The following is a 19,555-nucleotide window of genomic DNA, read 5'->3' as shown; positions in this document are numbered from 1 at the left end:
AATCATCAAAAGGGCTGAGGTGGGCCAGTAGCTAAATTGAGTGCTTTTGTCTCTCAATAGAAGCCTGGCACAGTCTGAGTTCTTGCTTCTGTACCAGAACAGAAGAAGCCTGGTTTAGTTGGTAGTGTTGTTTTTTTTAAAAAAAATATTAGTTTAGTGATGATAAGCTATAAAAGCTGCTGCATGAGTATTGCCCTGGAGTTGTCTTTGTACCCTCATGAAAGTTGCACTGGTGCAGCAGCTCAGGAGATTATGACCAGGATCCAAAGTACCATGCAAATACTTGTGCACTCTTCCTGGCAATGCTTTTGGACTTGAGGGCCATTCAAAAATAGGGTGGCAGGTGTGTTTGTGGAGGTGGAGGTCTGTTGTTGGAAAGTGGGAGGGTCCCCTACAAAAAAAACCTCCCATTAGGCATTCTGAGTGTGCCAAAAGTAGCAAAATCAGATTTCAGGGACAAGACAGGACAGTGGCAACACATAATATAATCCCCTCTTCCTACCAACAAGGCTGGACTCTCCTTTGCTCTGGTGCAACAATCTTTTAGAAACCAACCAATGAGGCAGCTGCCAAAATCATCACTATACGTTTAGTATAACTTTCTGATTTAGCAATAGCAAACCAAATGACTATACTGTTGAATTTTAAAGAAAAACGCATCAGGAGTGCTGTTGAATGGCAAATGTCCTCCCCTGCCCTATTTATCTCTTTCCATCCTCATTGCCAAACATCATTCCCTCCCAACTCACTCATGTGAGGCTGATCAGCCATGGCCTGCGTGCGAAAAACACAGCTTCTCAGTACCCATTGCTGCAAAAGGGTCAGATGGACCTCAGGGAGCTTTCTGCACTAGTAGATGCACTACACCAGTGGATGAACTAGCATTCATAATGCTTGGAAGGGATCCTTTAAATTTACAAGGAGCTCTGCAAGCCTCAAAAGCAAGAAAATAAATGCAGTTAGATGTTCAGAGACTGAGGTTAACTTGGTAAAGCTGAATGCGGCTCAGGAAAGAGGCATAAACAAGAAATGCTTTTAAACTCACTGACTGTTCAAATGGGTCATTGTAATGCTGTTTCGCATGCATTGTGTAGGATTCTTTTATTTCTTTACTTTGGGTTATATAATGCTGTAATTTCTTTACAATCGGTACTAGATTTCATTCACCTTCTCCTGGCTATGGAATGAACCGTGGCTTTATCACCATCTGCTTCTGTTCGTTGCTGCACTTTGGCTCCAATTAATCCAAAGTTCACAGTTCATTTCTCCCGACTGTTTTGTGGATTTCAAAGTTTAGCCAAACGGATTTCTATTTCGATTAGCATATGCTAATCCGTGGCCCTTCGTTCTTGCAAACTCCCCCCCCCCCTTACGCTTAGCCAAAGTGCTCGTCTAGCCGGGGGGGTGAGGGCTCGGACAGTGCAGGATTCCGAAGGGACTGAGGTGCTTAAAGGCGCTTGGATCGCAACAGAATCAAGGAAATAAACGCGAGAGCGGAAGATAAAGCGAGAGTTATTAAAATGCCAATTCTCCTGCCGCCGCCGCTCCCTTGAGCCCCATATACAATAATGTGCAGCTTTCAAGACGTTCGGGCGGAAGCGCCACTTCGTACTTTATTGTTGCATGTTTATTTAGTCGGCTGAGCAGACGCCCCAGTCAGAACAATGGTTCTCTGGGCGAGGCAAAAGCCTCAATCCTTCAGGAACAATCCAAGCGACTTCAATGGGGCGGGCAGACCAACAAGGAGCCCCCCACCCCATCCCTCAGCCAATGAAAGTCTCCCCATGGCCGTGCCGTTTAAAGGCACCACAGCCCGGCGAGATGGCGGGGCTCCGTCGCGCCTCAGGCAGGGGTAGGAGAAGGCGGCAGCGGCGGCGTCCTCATCATCTCCCTCGCCTTCAACCTGCCCACTAGATGGCGCTGCCTGCCATAAACACCCGAGCCCGGCCACGCGCCCCTCCCTCCCGGGTCTGCTTGTGGCGCGCGCGCCTTTTCCCTCTCACCTGCCCGGGCCACGTTCCGCTCCCCGGGGGTGGGACGGAGCAGCTCCGGGGCGGAGCGCCGGAGCGAGGGAGCCGACATGGCGGAGGCAGAAGGAGCGGCCGCCAAGAAGAGCAGCGGCGTTCCCGCTGCCCAAACAGGTGAGTCTTGCCCGTGGCTCTCAGCCGACGGGGCTGAAGGGGCGCCGTGGGGGGGGGGGCGTCTGTTTGGGAGGCGGCGAGCGCCCGTGCGCCCCTCTCCCCTCTTTGCCCGGCTCGAAGCCGGATGTTATTGCTGAGGGAAGGAGTCTGAAAACACCAGATGCGCTCCAGGGTGGAGGCGCGCCAACGAGTCATAGGACTGGCGCGGAAGGCGCGCCTGCTGAGGTGATGTGGATGCACTCAGGCGACCGCCCTGGCCACTGGGTCCGGCGGCCGCCTCCTGCTGGAACAGGTAAGGGCACCGCACATGCACAACCCCAGTTCCTCAGGAAGAATAAAAATCGTCCTATACCTGTTGTTGCTTTGTGACCTTCATCTTGGTCAAGGATGTCTTGCCAAGGCTCCGTTATCCAGAATAAAATCCCCCACCCCAAAATAAAATCGAGGGTTTCAGTGCGGCCATAACCACGAAAGTTTTGATGTGCAAGAGAACTATTGGGTTGTATGAGAATAGTTGGGCTTTCAGAAATTGCAGTGAAGTTGCCTTGCTTCCTTCTTAACCCCCCCCCTCCCATTTTCTTACATTGTCAGGGTTCCTCTGCCATTAGCAATGATTGCAGCTTTTCACAGAGAAAAGCTGCACCTGTTGAGTATCTGCTTGCTGGGCAACAATTAAAGGCAGCCTTGCTAGATAAAAACTGGTGAAGCTGTTGCTGATTTCCCCAGCATCTTCTGTTGTTTACTTTGTTATGGTAAGGAGTTGGATTTTGGTGGAATCTTGGCACTTGCAGCTTGTGCTATAATGTTTTCTGTGATTTGCTCATGGGCTTTTTTTTTTTTTTTTGCTTTGAGATGCGACACATTTAAAGAGAACAGAACAGAACTGTGACATCTAGTGTTTGCCAGCTTTTTTTGAACATCACACAGTTTGTTTGTTCTGTAGGGTAGTAAAGAGGTGGATTAAGCAAATCATAACTCTGTTGGTAGGAGCATGATACAACACAGTAGCTATTAAGACTAGCAGATAAGGACCCATTTTATGTTGCAGGGCCCCCAAAGACTGCCATGGACAGCAAGCCAATATGTTTCCCTGGCACGGCTCCCCTAGGACCTATGCTGGATAAATCATCTCTTTCCCTTTCAAGCAGAGGGAGGTGTGAAGTTGTGTCCCCACTGGAGCCACCTGCCACTCTTGCATGTTTACAAGCCCTTTTGGACAGCTTTCCCTATATCCTGGCTGAGATTCCCTTCCTTTACCCCCTAAGGTTTCCTGGAACTCAACAGCTGTGTTCCTTAAATATTGCATACTGCCTCAGAGAAGGGAACATTTTCGCCCCCAAACTCCCTTCGCTCCATCTGGTTCATTAATTACTGGAACGCCCACCTTGAAATAATCCTGCCTGTGTCTCTCTTTAGTTTCCTTGCCCTGTTTCCCATTTTGGTAGGACAGCCCACAGAGTTTTGCCTTTCCCTTTCAGAACCTATTTACTTTTTCCTAACAATGGGAACTAACTGCAGTGGGTCCAGTGTCCTTCAATAATGTGCTTATTAGTTGATGGGAAATAGCAATTGAAGATGGCTGGTGACTTCTTGTAGACTTCCAAAAGCCATCTCACTGGCCCCTGTGGAATACAGGATGCAGGACTAGATGGAAATTTGGTCCAGAAAACTGGACATTTATAGGTCTCTCCTCTCAATTAAGTCTCACAAGATACCAAGACCAAGCCTCAGGTACCTTAAGTGATGCAGGCCTGAAACCTCCCACTATGAAGTCAAACCAGGTCACCCTATTTCTCCCTCTCAAGCCATCTCCATCTCATGGCAGGATTAGCCACACATGATAGTGGGGAGCCCTTTGCCTTTGTCCTTCAACTGCCACCTTTGCATTTTGCTCATTTGACTTGGAAGTGGCCCTGATCTAGATTGACATGAGTGTAAGGGAGTTACGTTTTATTTTTAAACTATATTTTCTGGGGTTTTATAGCTTGGTTGGCAGCACTTGGAGAGCAGAAGCTTTCAGCATGCTGATTTCTACAGAGTGTGGTTAATCTGATTTGAAAGCTTTCTGCTAAAAGGCAGGTGTACGCTTTGCAGTCGAAAATCCTGTGCAGAAGTACATGCATGGATAACTCTACTTGGTCCTAATGGAATGACTCATAGCAATAAATTTGAACGTACACGAAAAAAAAACCACTTGCTAGAGTTGTGGCATGGTGTGTGTGATTAATGATTTCAATTTTAATTTGAACTAGCTTACTGAGGATAAATAGCCAATTCTGGGTGCACTGTATTCTAATTTTAAGGATGGTCAGTATTGCAGCTGGTTCTGGGAGTGCATGTTATATGAGCTGATTTGCACTTCCTTGTTTTATTGGTATCATAATTGTACTGTTGAAGCCACACATTGAAATAAAGCTAATACTCGTCATGCATTGTTTCTCATATTGTCTGTCTCTTGTGTAACATTGCAGTTTTTTCTACATATCTGTTTTATTTAAATTGCCATAAAGAATAGAGATTCATGGGCAGGGTGCTAAAGATCTGTAGCTTAACACTTTATGCACCATTTCTGGATGAGGAGCTGAATGGGAGGGTGTGAAACTGCCAGGCAATTTCATGGAAATGGAAACTCTGAAATAAGAAAGCTCTCTTTCTTGAACTACAGAAGCATAGTGCAACATTGCAAATAACATTAACCAATAATCTGCCTAAACCAGCATAGGTGTGCTGACTGGGGCTTAATGGAGTTGTAGTCCAAAGCATCTCTAAGGCACCAGGAGATAGAGGCTGATTAATCTGTGCATGATGATCCAGTCAAATATTTTTGAATCAGTGTGGGACATTTGGAAGATACCCTGATAACCCATTTGGAAGATAACCCTAACAGCACCACCCAGCTGCATTTGGTAGCAATTCTGATTGTTCTGCTGAGTGGGGACCTGATCATCTGCTTTGTTGGCATGACTAATGGAAGTGGGACATGCAGACAAAGGAAACTGTGAGCCAACATATGCTTTTACCTTTTGTACCAGAGTTTTTAAAAGTATCTCTCAGTTGAGAACAGCACATACTTGATCCTATTCAGGGTTGGGGGAACCACAGCCCATTGCTTTCAGTGGGCTTATTTACCCTAAACGCTGCTGCTGCTGCTGCTGCTGCTGTTGTTCTTACCTTGTTAGTCATTTGTTACACCTAATGGCTTCCAAGCAACTAACAGCAGATTTAAAACCAAAGTATGAATGGACATGCATTATAATACGAACACATTCATGCAAAATGCTGCAGTTCATAAAAAAGGCACAAAGCAACACCCCCACAAAAGTCCATCTGACTCTGAATAGGGTCAAGCTGCTTAATGGTTTGGTTTTTCTGTATTCAGCATAAGCTTGCTCCTTCAAAATCTCACATGATGTTCAGAACTGAATGTGCCGAGTAACATCTTGACTCTTGATTTTTGTTGTGCAAATTGTTTGTTTAACCCCCCCCCCCCGGAATCTATTTAATTCCTTACATCCTAGAATTAGTGTTTGTTACAGAACTCCCTTCGAAATCCAGGGCTTTCAGTTTGCTCTTTTGCAGTGGGTGGATGTATAATATGCAAATTATCTTACAACAAGGTGTAGCAGGTGATCACATTAATAAAAGGCTGGAACTCAGGCAAATGTAATTCAAATCAGTCCCTGGTATTTTTGTGCCCCTAGCTGATGTAAAGCAATTTCTTTGCCAATGTGTGCCATGCCAGGATATGGGGTAGCAGAATCCTAATAGTGTGTAGGTGGATGAAATGAATAGGTTGCAATGCAGGTTAATTACTTTCTGGAGGTGTTAGTCACAAGGACATGGAATTATATTCAGTGGCATGTTTTGAGATATCCTCTTTTCTACAGAGGAAATAGATTTTTCTCCCTTGATGGATGGCAGCACCATAGGAAATACCAGCATAGGCATCACTATTTACAGGAGAGTTCTTTTCCTTTAATCAGTTTATGGAGAGTTCTTCCTCTTTCTTCCCAGTGTGGTGTAGTGGTTAAGAGCGGTAGTCTCGTAATCTGGGGAACCGGGTTCGCGTCTCCGCTCCTCCACATGCAGCTGCTGGGTGACCTTGGGCCAGTCACACTTCTTTGAAGTCTCTCAGCCCCACTCACCTCACAGAGTGTTTGTTGTGGGGGAGGAAGGGAAAGGAGAATGTTAGCCGCTTTGAGACTCCTGAAGAGGAGTGAAAGGCGGGATATCAAATCCAAACTCCTCCTCCTCCTCCTCCTCTTCTTCTTCTTCTTCCATCTTCTTTGTAACTGAGCGTGAGCCACTGTTCTAGATCAGCCTTCCCATAGCAGTCACCATTCCCCACCAGATGTTGCAGGACTGCAGCACCCTGACCACTGGCTTTTCTGGCTGGGGCTGATGGAAGTTGTAGTCTATGTTGTTTGCTGGGACATACTTAATGAAAGCTACCTTTTAAGTGGCTTTCTGTATCAAAGTTCATCTAGTCTTAAAACACGTGGAAGCCAAGAATCACAAGTTACATTTTAATAAGTCTTTCTTATTTGTTTAAAATTATATTTTTTTAATGGCTGTAGTGGAACACACCATTACAGGGTGAAAAATCCACTGAAATCCTTGAGACGTGTGCACTTGTAACTGTAAGCAGGATGGCATACTAAGTGTTTAAAAACAGAAGCTGTTTTTGGTAATCTTGCACTAGAAATGGCTCAGGCTTTTCACTAAACTTCCCCTGAGCTGTCACCCTTTCCTCTGCTTGTGCATGAGAATGGATGTCTTTTGTCAAGGAAAATACTTTAAGGGAAATAAATGCATCAGTCCTAACACATATCTGCTCTGATCCACATCCCGTGTCGTTATCAAATTTCCTTTCTAAAAAGAGAGACGAGAGAGCCTTGTGGATACAGAACTTCCTACACTTTGGATCAAGTTTATTTGCTTGTAATTATGGAGTATGTCTTTTTCGTCAAGTAAATAGCTTTAAGTTAGTTCCACCCAAGGAGACAGTCTGACCTGGTCTCCATTGGTTGTGCACAAACATGTACTATTTTGAGAGTGGATGTTTTACTTTGATTCTGGGAATGGGAACATTCACCTTATTGGCTGTTGCTTTTATTTTTTACTAGGTATATTTTACAAGGTATATCTTGTAAGTGGCGAGGCAAACAAAATGTCAAAATCATGAATACCAGTCAGGTTTTCTCTGGATGTCATAAAATTCCTTTAATTCCTGGAGCAATTTCAAAACTGTTTACACACACACACACACACACAGAGAGAGAGAGAGAGAGAGAGAGAGAGAGAGAGAAACAAACAAACATATAAATGCATATACAGTGGTACCTTGGGTTAAGAACTTAATTCGTTCTGAAGGTCCGTTCTTAACCTGACACTGTTCTTAATCTGAGGTACCACTTTAGCTAATAGGGCCTTGCGCTGCTGCCGCGCAATTTCTGTTCTCATCCTGAAGCAAGGTTCTTACCCCGAGGTACTATTTCTGGGTTAGCAGAGTCTGTAAGCTGAAGCGTCTGTAAGCTGAAGCATCTGTAACCCGAGGTACCACTGTATAGTGCTCTAAAAAAGAAGTGTGTAGTTCACCTGATACCAGTTGCTGAGAATTGCAGGTGAGGAGAGTGCTGCTGTGCTCCAGGTCTGGTTGTGGGCATCTCTTAGGCACCTGTGAGAGCAGGGTGCTAGACTAGAGCCTTTGGAGTTATCCAGCAGGCTCTTTGGAGCAAGAGTAATGTGATTCATTGATGTGTTTGCCTCACATGCAAATTGTGAAGCAGGAAGGAAACTGTGCTCAGGGGAGGAGTGGAGGAGGAAGAACCTGCTGTGATTTCTCTTTACATTATATCCATCATCGCCCTGTGTTAATCTCCAAAGGCACTTTGTCAGGGAGATAACATAATGTTTTATGAAGGCAAGGTTGAGCTTTTAAGAATCTGCCCGACAGTCTCACATTTACCGTTGCCCTTGGAGAGCAGATGCATTTTGAAATTTTATTTTATCACAAAAACATAGTAAATATAGGAAGGGGTGTTTCTTGCCACCAGTTAACATACACAGAGCGTTAATGACTGAAGATCCGCAGTCTGAAGGCACAGACTGAGTAGTGAAGCAAAATAAGGTATCAAATACTGCAAACACTATCACGCTTTAGGTATAGCCGCTGCTCTGTGTAGTTAGGTGACTGGATTCATTTATACACAGATTGAACCACAAGATGGTGCTGCTGACATTTTAATTGAAGGATATGCTGCTGAGCAATAGCATTATTTCTGTTCTGTAAAGGATGTCCTGTATTTGTTTATGATGCCACTTTCTGAAGACGGTTGAAATGTTTGTATTATAACATACTCTGATCTTAAGAAGTTGTCATTAAAATGATATTGCAGATAATGGCCCTGAAAAAGAGCTGAAAAAAATTCTTTAAATTAAAAGCTGTCAAGATCAGATTGGTTTTCATTTAAAAGCAACATATTTCAGAAGGTGCTCTCACACATATTTACATATATAAAACATAAATGCCTTCTAGAATACTGGTGCAATATTTTAAAGCCTTATAATAAAAAGTTTCACAGTCATATGCAGTATGATTACTGCACATTTCATAAAGAAAATGGAAAGTATAAGGGAGACCTTTTGCAGAGCAATCCTAACCCCTGGTGAAGACTGGCTGAAGGGGGTTTAGGATGAGGCAGAAGGGTGGCCACCAACAGGGAGGACCTCTGCTGGCTGGCCATGGCCTTCTTGTCCTGGAGGCCTCTGGTTCATCTGTAGAAAGCTCTGTGGGTATAGTTGCAATGATAGCAACATTTCCACCAGTGGAATGGGATGCTCTGGGCTGTGTTGGGAAAATCTTGGATACATTGGGTTCAAAGCCCTTTCTTTCCTTCCTTCCTTCCTTCCTTCCTTCCTTCCTTCCTTCCTTCCTTGACAGTCACCCAGATCAGGTCTGTTAAATAATTAATTTCCCTCCTGCTAATTTAAATGAGGGGGCAATTCAGTAAGCAAAAAACAAACAGCAGCAAGAAAGCAAGAGAGAAACCATCTCTCCACTCTGGCTGGAGTGAGTTAACAGGTAGGTCTGGAGCAAGATGTGGACAAATGGGCGTGCCCTTCCTGCCCTCCATTTCACTTAGGGAAGTTGGTTGAATTTTCAGTTGAATCTTACTTCAGCACTGGTGATAGGACAGCGTCTTCCATTGCACCTGAGGACAGCTAGCTTGGCACACGCATGCGCGTGCACACACACACGGCCAGCCATGTGGTACAAACAGCTCTCCCTGCTGGTCACTCTTTGAAAGGGACAAATCTCCGACCACTTCACTCACCATATGCACATTTATGATTGCTCTGTTAATTCCAGTATAGGGAACAAAATGTGTGCACAGATCTTCCTCTTTTGATTGAGCTATTTATTTTAAGACCATTTCTAAAAATATCCAGAAGGTATACAGTAAACCATAAATGCACAATAAAACCAATGGTCTAAACCACTGAAAGCAACATTAAAGGCTATAAAAAGTACAACACAGCATCACACTGTAGAAAAGCAGAGTTCAGCTTTAACGGCCAGAGAGAGCCTGAAGAAAAGAGGCATGCCTTCAAAAGATGTCTGAAGGAAATAGCTGATGATATTTGCTATATAGCAACATTCCATAGAACAAGGGAAATGGCAGGAAATATCATTTAATGGCCCACCATTCTAAAAGCTCATATGCCTAGTTTGCTTGGAAATTTATTTTTTAGAGTTCAGGGATCTTGGGGTGTGGTAAATGATGAAGGCATGTTATAAACTCTGAAGCAGTTCAGAGAGAGAGCGCAAGTGAGTATGCATACAAAGGAAGTGTTTCATCTGTTTTCAAGGTGGAAAAGGATTTGGCATGTCAAAGATAATTAAACATTATCCCTCAATTTATCTCAATTAAGTAGGCAGTATGTAGCCACCAGACAACATGCTTCTCTTTTCTACTTTGGAAAAAAAAATGCAAAAATGCAAGTACCAAACATGTCCAAACTTGTTTTTGGGTTTAAATTGGCCATCCTTCTCTAACAACATGACAAAAACTACTACCAGACCACTAGAGTAGGAGAAAAACATTCTGAATGCCTAAGCTTTAGAGAATTAAATGAAACAATCTCCTAGAGTAAGTGAGATGAGAGAGAAAGAGAAAGAAGTAAACACACAATTGCACTGCATATTTGGATAATGAGGAATTAACTGCTTAGTAGGCAATACCACTTAAGAAGTAGAGATGGGAGGTTTTAGTTTGATGGTAATATCAGTGTTGGCGCCATGATGAGGAAATATTAATGTTTATGTTTGGTGTATTAACTTTTCTTTGAAGTAGACCCATATTTCTGAAAAAAGTGCTTTATATATGGTTTTTACTTCCAAGTGCAAACCTGTTCATTCCATTGTTCTGAAGTTAACGATGGCAATTTATACCCAGAGTACTCATTTAATGGCATATAATTAACTTTACCCCAAAGTTAAGGAAGGACTCAGCTATTTTGACTCCTGCTGCATATTTAAGTGTGTGGTAGATCATTTCATTCATTTTTAATCAGCTGTCCTCTATTTACGGTATTGCACTGACAATTTCCAGAGGGATAGTTATGTTGGTTACAGCAAAAATAGCAAAGAGTTTTGTGCCGCACACTCAAGATGGAGCAAATGTATTAAGGCATCAGCTTTCGCAGATTAGAATACACTGAATCACATGCTCAAAAACTTATGGCCTAATAACTTTAAGGTGCCATGATACTTTTTCTGTCATCATTGACAGAATCAGTGTTCAAATTTGATGCCTATTAAAGGTGTTGCTTAAAAAAACCACTATCTCTGATGGCAGCAAAGGAGCAGCAAATCAGGGTCTCTGTCCAAAACATTGCAAGGGCATCAGGTTGGAAAGGCTGCGGTAAAGGAAGTGCTGAGGGTGTGTGCTCACAATGGAATGTGCACAGCGTGGCATAATCTTAGAAGTGCCACCTCCTATAATTGCTGCTGAAGTGGATCTATCTGTCACTGTGATAGCAGGAGGAGATGCCACATGCAAATGCATTTTATACAGCCATAGTCTCATATGGGAAGTTTGTTGAGGGAGAAACACCCTGATGGGCACATTTCTGAATCATGGCTATTCTGTGGTGAATGTAGATGCCCTAAGGAGTTCTAAATGCTCCTGTTTAGCACGGACTTCCGTTGTTAAAAGAGAATTTGTGGTTCAGGAGGGGGAAGATGTTGTTGAAGGTGAAATGGTGTGAATAGATTCTCCTGTACTCGTGTATTTATATTTGCATTTCCCCCTGCCTTTCTGTGACAAGGACACCGAAGGTGGTCTACAGTGCAAAATTATACATCATAGAGCAAGTTAGACTACAGGGTGTGCATGCAAACTAGAAACATGAAAAGTTGAGTGACTTTGAGAATGTCATGTGGCAGGTTAATATGAGACAAGACATTTAGAGAATGTAGCCCTGAATACAGGCCTGAATTCCTCAGTGGTGTAGTCTGTCCCCAAGTGTTCATCCATCTACTTTTGAAGCCAGGGAAGCATAATTGTGCATCCCAATTGTTCCTTTCATATTTGAAGCATTCAGGAAAGGCAAAGACCTCAAGGCTCAATCCTGATATCTTTATCATCTGCCATCATTTGCAATTGAACAGTTCAGTTCCTCAGGCCATGTACTTGGCTCTGGCGAACCCTTTGCAAAAACCAGCCACCCCATGTCTGATGGTCTTTCCTTTTCTGAAGCTCTCAGAAAAAAGGAATAAATTTAATAAAACACATTCACGACTGGTGGATATAGACAGGGAACTTCACAGTTATGTTTTTACAAGCGAAGTCCCTTGGAAAAATGTCACATTGAGCATGTTGTCCTAAAAGGGACAAGTGCATGAGGGGAAATTATCCCTCCTCCTATCATAGGGCTTTCATGTGTGAGGGGGAAACTGAAGGGGTCCCAAACTGAAGGGAAGGAACCCACAGGCTGCTTGCTTCCTTTCATTCTTTCAGTTTCAGCTGAGGTAAAGACTATCTCCAACATACCCACAACACACTTTTGATTCAAAGCATGTTTCCATGCTGAATGCCCCCTTGGAAAGCATTAAATAAAAACATCTCTGGAAGGGGCTCTGAAGTATTTTGAAACTCAGATCTTCATATTATTATTATTTAAATCAAAATAAAGCTAGCTGGCATGAACTGTTAGATGTGAATTGTACGCAATTCTAAATTATTGTTCTCTGAGGGCGAGAGGAGCCCATTTAAGACATGACTGTGCTGCTTACAATAACCAAAAATATTTGGCTCATTCTTTTAATCAAGAATATCTGTGCACATGTAGTTTTTAAAGTACAGTATGTGTGCTTTTGTGGATGAAGTTTGAGAAATGTAGTTTCTAGTTCATCTTTAGATTAGAAGATGGGCTGAAAAATGCTGGGAGGGAAACTAATGAAGGATGAGCAACTTGGGCCATGCAGGGATTTACTCAGTTTACATATGGCTCACACTCTTTTCTTAAAATTTTCTGCCTCATTGTACACCTTGTGTCACACGTGAGAGCTGGAATCCTGCCAAGAAGGAAGGAGCTTAAACAAAACTGGAAACATGGTGAGGCAAAACTAGCTCAGTAGTTTGTGCCATTGTTTACATGTGGATTCTATGAGTGTTTCTCTCTGTGCTCACAAAATCTTCAGAAGTCTCCCATCCCACCTATTATTGGCTAGTCAAATACTAGCCATTGAGCATGGGGGATGGAATGAGGGCTTGTATCTAGAACCGAGGGCAAAGTTTGGCCTTCCAAGTCTGGCCCAGATTGCCATGCATCTGTTTTGTTCTGAAGAACTCAGAAAGGGAACCCAACCCATATATCTTTAGCCCAAGGTTATGTCCATCTACATAACCTTGCACTGGGTTTGTTTTCAGAGTTTTCGTAGAGAGTGACAAGGAGGCCAAATACAGAAAATGACAAATACATAGAAACTTGTGTGAAAGATGGACCTTTGACCTCAGTCAAAGGTGTATTAGAGAAACCATTTTGCTTCATCTAGCAAATTCTCTCCAACATTTGAACAAATTTAAGTGAGCAAGCGTCTCCCATAAAAGTGAGGGTTGTGACACCACCAGTGCTTTGAAATACTATTCCTATTGAAATCAGACAAATGCCTACAATTTTGATATTTCATCTGCTGAAAAAATTTCTGGTTTGCCAATCATTTTCAGAGAAGTAATTAGATTCAGTGTTGGCCATTTTTTTCTGTATTTCATGATTTGGTAATGTTTTGATGGTTTTATTATACACTGCCATGATATTTTTATGAGCTGGCTGTTCAGAATTATTATTTTCAAAATAGAAATGTACTTTTAACAACTTAGTTTAGAACTGCTTTTTAAAAAATGTATTCACACAACACGTTCACACACCCCAGCCTTCAGCCTCCCCCTGAGTGCAGTGGCGGAGCTTCATGCTCTGGCACTGGGGGGGTGGAAAGCAGGCGGGGGCAGGGTGCACGTCCTGTGGGCAGGGTGCGGGGGTGGGGGTGGGCAGCCGCAATGGCACCCTGGGGATTGCACTGCCGGGGGCAGTGCGCTCCCCTCGCACTCCTCTTCCTCCACCAGTGCCTGAGTGCTATAGTTTTGAAAATCCTCTAGGTACACTTTTCAAGATTTGCCTCATATAGCCTCTTCGGATTAGGTTGAGAAGAAGAAATGTTGCAGGATGTGCTGGCAAATAGAGGTTTGTTTCTTGTCTAGTACTAAAATTACTGCAAGTGCCTCAAGCACTGGATATTGAAATGAATGAGTTTTTTTGCCAAGCGGCCATTATGGCCGAGAGAAGTTCATGTACTATGCATACTTTAATTTCCTCACTCTGTTTGTTGTGGGAAATATTAGGGTTGCATTGCCAGGAACTTTGAGCCATTGAACCTTGGATGGCAGTTTCTCAGTGTAGTACCTCAGGTTCTGGACTCTCATTCTGTTCATCCAGACTTGCCGCTGGATCCTCCTGGACAGGAAGAGACCCCTATTTCCCTCACAGTTAAGAGGGGAATGTTAAGAGACCCCTATTCCCCTCACAGAGCTATAATTTCCAGAGTTTCCTGGGAAGAGATATTGATTGTTAAACTATGAGGAGATTTCACCCCTCCCATACCCAAGAATCTCCTGATCATCTCCTGATGGTCTCTGCTGACTCTCCACAGAGAGCAGGAGGCATGTCCTGCCTATCTACTTATTCTGCCCAGCAACTGTGTGTGAGAGAGAGAGTCAGTCAGTCAGTGTATCGGAGAGAGTGAGAGTGTTAGAGATCCTAGAGATAAGATTGCTGCTAAGAGCAGCTGCAGACTCTCAGTGTAGCATTGATTTATGCTTAGAATATTCAGCTCTGTATATAGTTTTGTATCATAGTTGTAGTTACAGAATAAAAGGAAGATATTCTACAGAGCTGCTCTCCGAGTGGTTTATACTCTGCAAGACTCTGCAAAACTCTGCTGCGCAACGACTGTATTATTGAGACAGTGAATCCAGTGCTCTCAGCTCTAAGCTGTGAGTCCACAGCACTGTGACCTGTTCCTGTGAGAAGGAGGTCTCTGGCGGTGCTACCCAGCTCGCCTAGCCCAGTCGGGGTTGAGGTGCATGAGTCCAGTTGGTGCACTGGCTCTAGGGCGATGCTGTGTGAGGATAATAACGCTTAACAACTCTCAGTACCCTTAACAAACTACAGTTCCCAGGATTCTTTGGGGGAAGCCATGACAGTTTAAAGTGGTATGCTACTGCATTAAATATATAGCACAGATGGGACTATGTGCGGTTTTTCATGGAAATGTAAAGGATTTTATGTTCAGTCAAGCATTTGACTTGCTTTCTGTTTTTCTCCTTTTTTAATTTCCTTGCTGTTTTTGTTTGTGTATGTGTGTGTTTGAAAAAACTTGCTCTGTGCTGTTTCTTTTTTATGCATTGTTACAATTTTAGTGTATATTTTGTGATCTGTTTCTCTATACATTTTAAGCTGCTATGAGTGGAAAGGCATAATAAAAGGAAGTAAACCAACAAACAAAGTTGTTCGTGAAATGGAATGTACAGGCAGACTTATGTACTATAAACAGCAAAGAGCACTGGCATGTTACACTTTGACTGCAGGAAAACTTTGATAAATACTTTGTCCTAGCCTCTTAAGTTGTTGTTACAAATAACCTTTGTGCTGCATCGAGTTAATGTTTGCCAAAGGGAACACCAGTTATTCATGCAAGGTACATTGCCTTAGGTTTTTTTTTTATAAAAAAAAAATCTTCTTATTTAATTGCACAAGAAAATACTTGTGTACCGCCTTGAGATTTTTGCCCTTTACGGAATATGCACTTACCTTCTTCGTGGAGCATGTTTTCCAATTGCAAGAATGGGAGCGTTGCTGGAGAATTCAAAAGAGAGAGCCTGCTTTGGTAAAACTTGCAGACTCTGAGCTAAGGGAGGAACTGGCAAAAAATACTACCTGCCTGCCTGCAGGCTAGTCGGCTTCCCTTCCTCAGAACTTCCCTGCTTGTGCAAGCAGGAGCTCCATCCTTCCTCCGCCCAGTCTCCGAGGGAAGACGGAGCAGCCCAGCCTGCTAGGTGGTTTCGGCCTTTTGTGCGCTGGCTTCCTCTGCCTCAGCAGCAAGCAAGTGCACAGAGGGAACATTCCGGCAGGCTGCTTTCCTGCAGCTGAGGAGACGACATTCACGGACCTCCTTTTGATTAGGATATGTCACTGTTGTCAGGGCAACTGGTAATGGTGGCGTATCATATTTTCTCCTCTTGGGCTGCCTGCTGAATATTTCAGTGTGCAGTAGCTGGAAAGAAGAAGAAGAAGAAGATACAGGGAGAGGGGAAAGGTGCTGCATCAGGAAGGACAGAAGACGTGGGATCTGACTGAACAGGTTTAAAGGCGTCAAGAGGAGGAGGAGGTTTCCAAACCGATGGGCCTTTAATTAAGGCCTTTTATTTTATTCCGTCAAGGTGGAGGAAACTGCAGGCCCTCGTCTGCCAAGTGGATGTTGGTGTTCGTCAGCTGTTTGTGCACTTCTTATACCCGTACAGGATCTGTTACAAATGAACGAGCTGCTTTGCAGCTAGCTAGCTGCTAAGTGGAGTCTGGGACTGATACATTGTAGTAAGGAAGAAGATAGCAACATGCCCGGTTCGTCAACCGCTATCCGGCAAGAGAGGCTAAAGAAGGCAGGCGTGAGGCCAAATACACCTGTTCTGTTCACCATTAATGAGGAAGATGAGCAGCAAAAGAATGGCAATTCCAAGAGACTGAAAGGTATGCATTACTTAATACAGGGAGCAAGGGCTCTCTGTAGGATATTCGGCTCGGCAAATAGTATATTTTGCTAGCTGTGTTGCTTATTCTTCATAATGGGTAGGATTTGTCTGTTTTGTATCTCAGTGACTTTTTTGCATGCTGAACGTGTTTGTTTCTAGTGAAATATTATTTCTAGATTTCTGGATTTTAACTCTTCTGGGCTGTAAACGTGGCCCTTCTGCTTCGTGTTGTGATATGTTTATCACATAAAATAAAATGCTATATCTTTTTAGTCACACAGGCAGTTAACAGTGAAGCTCTGATAATGTAAAGAGGCATTTGTGTTTCTATTTAGGGAATAAGTGTTTGTTTTATTCCTTTGGCACGTTCTGATAAAACAAAGTCATTAAAATGGAGAAACCACCGAGGAAACCATACGACTGAGGAAACTAACGCAATATGAAATTTTCAGTTGGTGTTTTTGCAGATTGTGGTGGCATTATAGATAGTTGGGTACAAATTTTTGCTCAAGTACAGTACTTAAAACATCTGACCCAAAACATCAATACTGTCCAGCCATGCTTTCAAAGGAGGCTTTATAGAGAATTGCTTGGCAAAATCTCAACTAAACATCTGTAGTCATCATAATAGCTTCCCTTCCCCCAGGATTTTTGAGGTTCTGATTATCTGCCATTCAGTCTCAACCTTTGACCTGGGACTTGGGGTGACTGCACTTCTTACTGCTTTTTCACCTTTGCATTCTCAGCTGTGAGAATTGAAAACGTTACATTAGAATTCATTCCTAACAGTACTGTGAAATCATGAAAAACAGCTGTCAGGTTTTTGGTAGTATTTATTAAGTAGGAGGACTTCACACAGTTCAGTTGTGTTGTTGACATAGTGATCATTTATTTTCCCTGTTCATTCAGCCAGATAACCCATGGGAGGGTTTGACAGGCTAATATTTACAGATTTAAACAGCATTCATGTTTACCTTGTGCTAGTTTGTTTGAAAATGACAGTTACATTCATGTGCTCAGCTGAATAGTTAACTCCCAGGAGGCTGGGTACTTCAAAATATGCACTTCAAAGTTTTTAAATGCTTGCTTGGAAATGGAGGAAAATTATTCAACAAACCTGAGTGAGCTATTGAATATTTGCTGTTCTTGTTAATCCCCACCCCAAGTCCCAAACTACTTATGCTGGGAAAGCCACAGCTACTTTAGCTTCTTGTTTATCTATTTTAATGTACGTATGTCATAATCCCAGTAGAAATTATATTCTATGCAATTACTGGGGGAAATTAACTTGGAGCAAATGGGCTTGTTAGAAACTGAGCCCTTCCAAACTTGTTTACCTTAGCACTTCAATTTCCAGGACACAGATTCTTGTTTGGACATTCGCTTTCATGTTGAAGTGTCCATTCGGGTGCTCTCTTCAAAGTGAGTTTTGCATGATATTAAGGAGGGTTAACCTGGTGCCCCTACACCATGGGTAGGCAAACTGAGGCCTGGGGGCTGGATCTAGCCCAATCACCTTCTAAAACCGGCCCGCAGATGGTCCAGGAATCAGCGTGTTTTTACATGAGTAGAATGTGTCCTTTAATTTAAAATGCATCTCTGGGTTATTTGTGGGGCCTGCCTGGTGTTTTTACATAAGTACAATGTGTGCTTTTATTTAAAATGCATCTCTGGGTTATTTGTGGGGCATAGGAATCCCCCCCAAAAAAATAGTCCGGCCCTCCACCAGGTCTGAGGGACAGTGGACCGGCCCCCTGCTGGAAAAGTTTGCTGACCCCTGCCCTACGCTGTTGCTGCTGCTTATGTGTGCCATCAGATGGGGGCAACAATGTTTAAAGCTTCAAAGTACCATTTCCCCCAGCTTGCTGGAGTGAAAATCTCACCTGGCTGTCATTTTAAAGTTCTTTGAAGCCTCACTATAAGTGCACCATCAAGACTGAGATTCATAACATGTTTACTTGGGGAAATTTTCCATTGATAAAGGAGTACTGACTTACATGTAAATTTTGTTAATATCTGGGGGTTTGGTTGCAATTCGTTTAGAAGAGATTTATAAATTTCAACCAGTTTTTCTGGGTGGTTTACATATGAAAGAAATAAGTATGTTTCTGTGTAAGACAAATACTGTACACATTTGGTTCAGTGAAATCCTTAGCAATATGATGTGATATTGCAAGAGAGAGTGACAGATCTGTTGGCCTATATCAGCCTATATGAAAGTGGACTCATTACGTTGAAATCCTGATTTATTGGCCATTTATTGTATATTACAGTTTGTTTATGAATGTATTCTCCATATTCCAGTATTTGCAGTTAAGTCCACCTACCTATCACCAAAACAATTTGCTATTTCTTCTGAATGAAAAGAAGAAGATGATGCTTGTTCAATTTCAGCTGGTGATGCTTGCAAGACCAGTGACACTTTATCCTGATCCTTCTGATATCTCCTGTCAAAAACCCTGGAGAGCTGCTGTCAATACGGATAAGGCAACTTTCTAGGCTTCTTGCAAGCTCTTTAGTGTCTCTTCCTCTCCTTGTTCAGTAACTCTGTGCATTGAGCCTATGTTAATGGCTTTTCATTGTATGCTGTCCTTGTAAATCACTTCAGGACTCTAATCTTCTCTAGGTGCTCCAGTACCTTTTGTTACTTGTATTTCTTCTAGCTGTGGTTGTCTAACTGTGATGGGCAAACGGAATTTTTTAATTGATAATGCACTCTGGACTCCCAGTGAACCAGAGGCCTGCCATTTCTTTTGTACACAACTGCTGATTCTTGGGTTCAGTGCACATTGATTCAGACAGAGTTGATAGAAGGAAAAGCAACCTGGTTTGGATAAACAAAACAAAACAAAACACAAAACCCCAGTCATGAAAATCAGTCCTTGAATTTCTGGTGTCATTTCTTCCCCTACTGTGCAAAGCTTCTTGAAGGTAGTGCTAAAACAAATGGCCTTTAGCAGTTCAGTAGCACACATGTGGAGCATCTTGGGTAACAACTTAAGTAAGCTAATTATAAGCTTGTTTTAGCTGGGAGACTTCTAAGCGATGGAGTCGAATTCCTCATCTAGATGGATCTATCTCTTGATTTAGAAAAGTATGACT

At 42.9% G+C, this 19,555-nt stretch overlaps 1 protein-coding gene across 6 annotated transcripts in view; it reads left to right on the top strand.

Annotated features, from left to right (window-relative positions):
* The first annotated feature begins 1,989 nt into the window (after positions 1–1,989).
* MAP7 (microtubule associated protein 7) overlaps positions 1,990–19,555 on the top strand; it is a 96,635-nt gene continuing 79,069 nt past the window's right edge. The window contains exon 1 of one of the 6 annotated variants that reach the window (XM_083498120.1): positions 1,990–2,141. In XM_083498120.1, the coding sequence (XP_083354246.1) occupies positions 2,081–2,141 (61 nt within the window). In that variant the 5' untranslated portion in view covers positions 1,990–2,080. Of the gene's footprint in view, positions 2,142–2,350; positions 2,434–15,463; positions 16,452–19,555 lie in introns of those variants that run through there. The other 5 variants (XM_083498122.1, XM_083498119.1, XM_083498121.1 and 2 more) reach the window with 5 other exon arrangements.

Source organism: Podarcis liolepis (genome assembly GCF_965112155.1).
Source record: "Podarcis liolepis genome assembly, chromosome: 3".
NCBI classification, from domain to species: Eukaryota; Metazoa; Chordata; class Lepidosauria; order Squamata; family Lacertidae; genus Podarcis; species Podarcis liolepis.
Note: the sequence above shows the minus strand (reverse complement) of the source record. Positions and strands in the feature narration are given on the sequence as shown.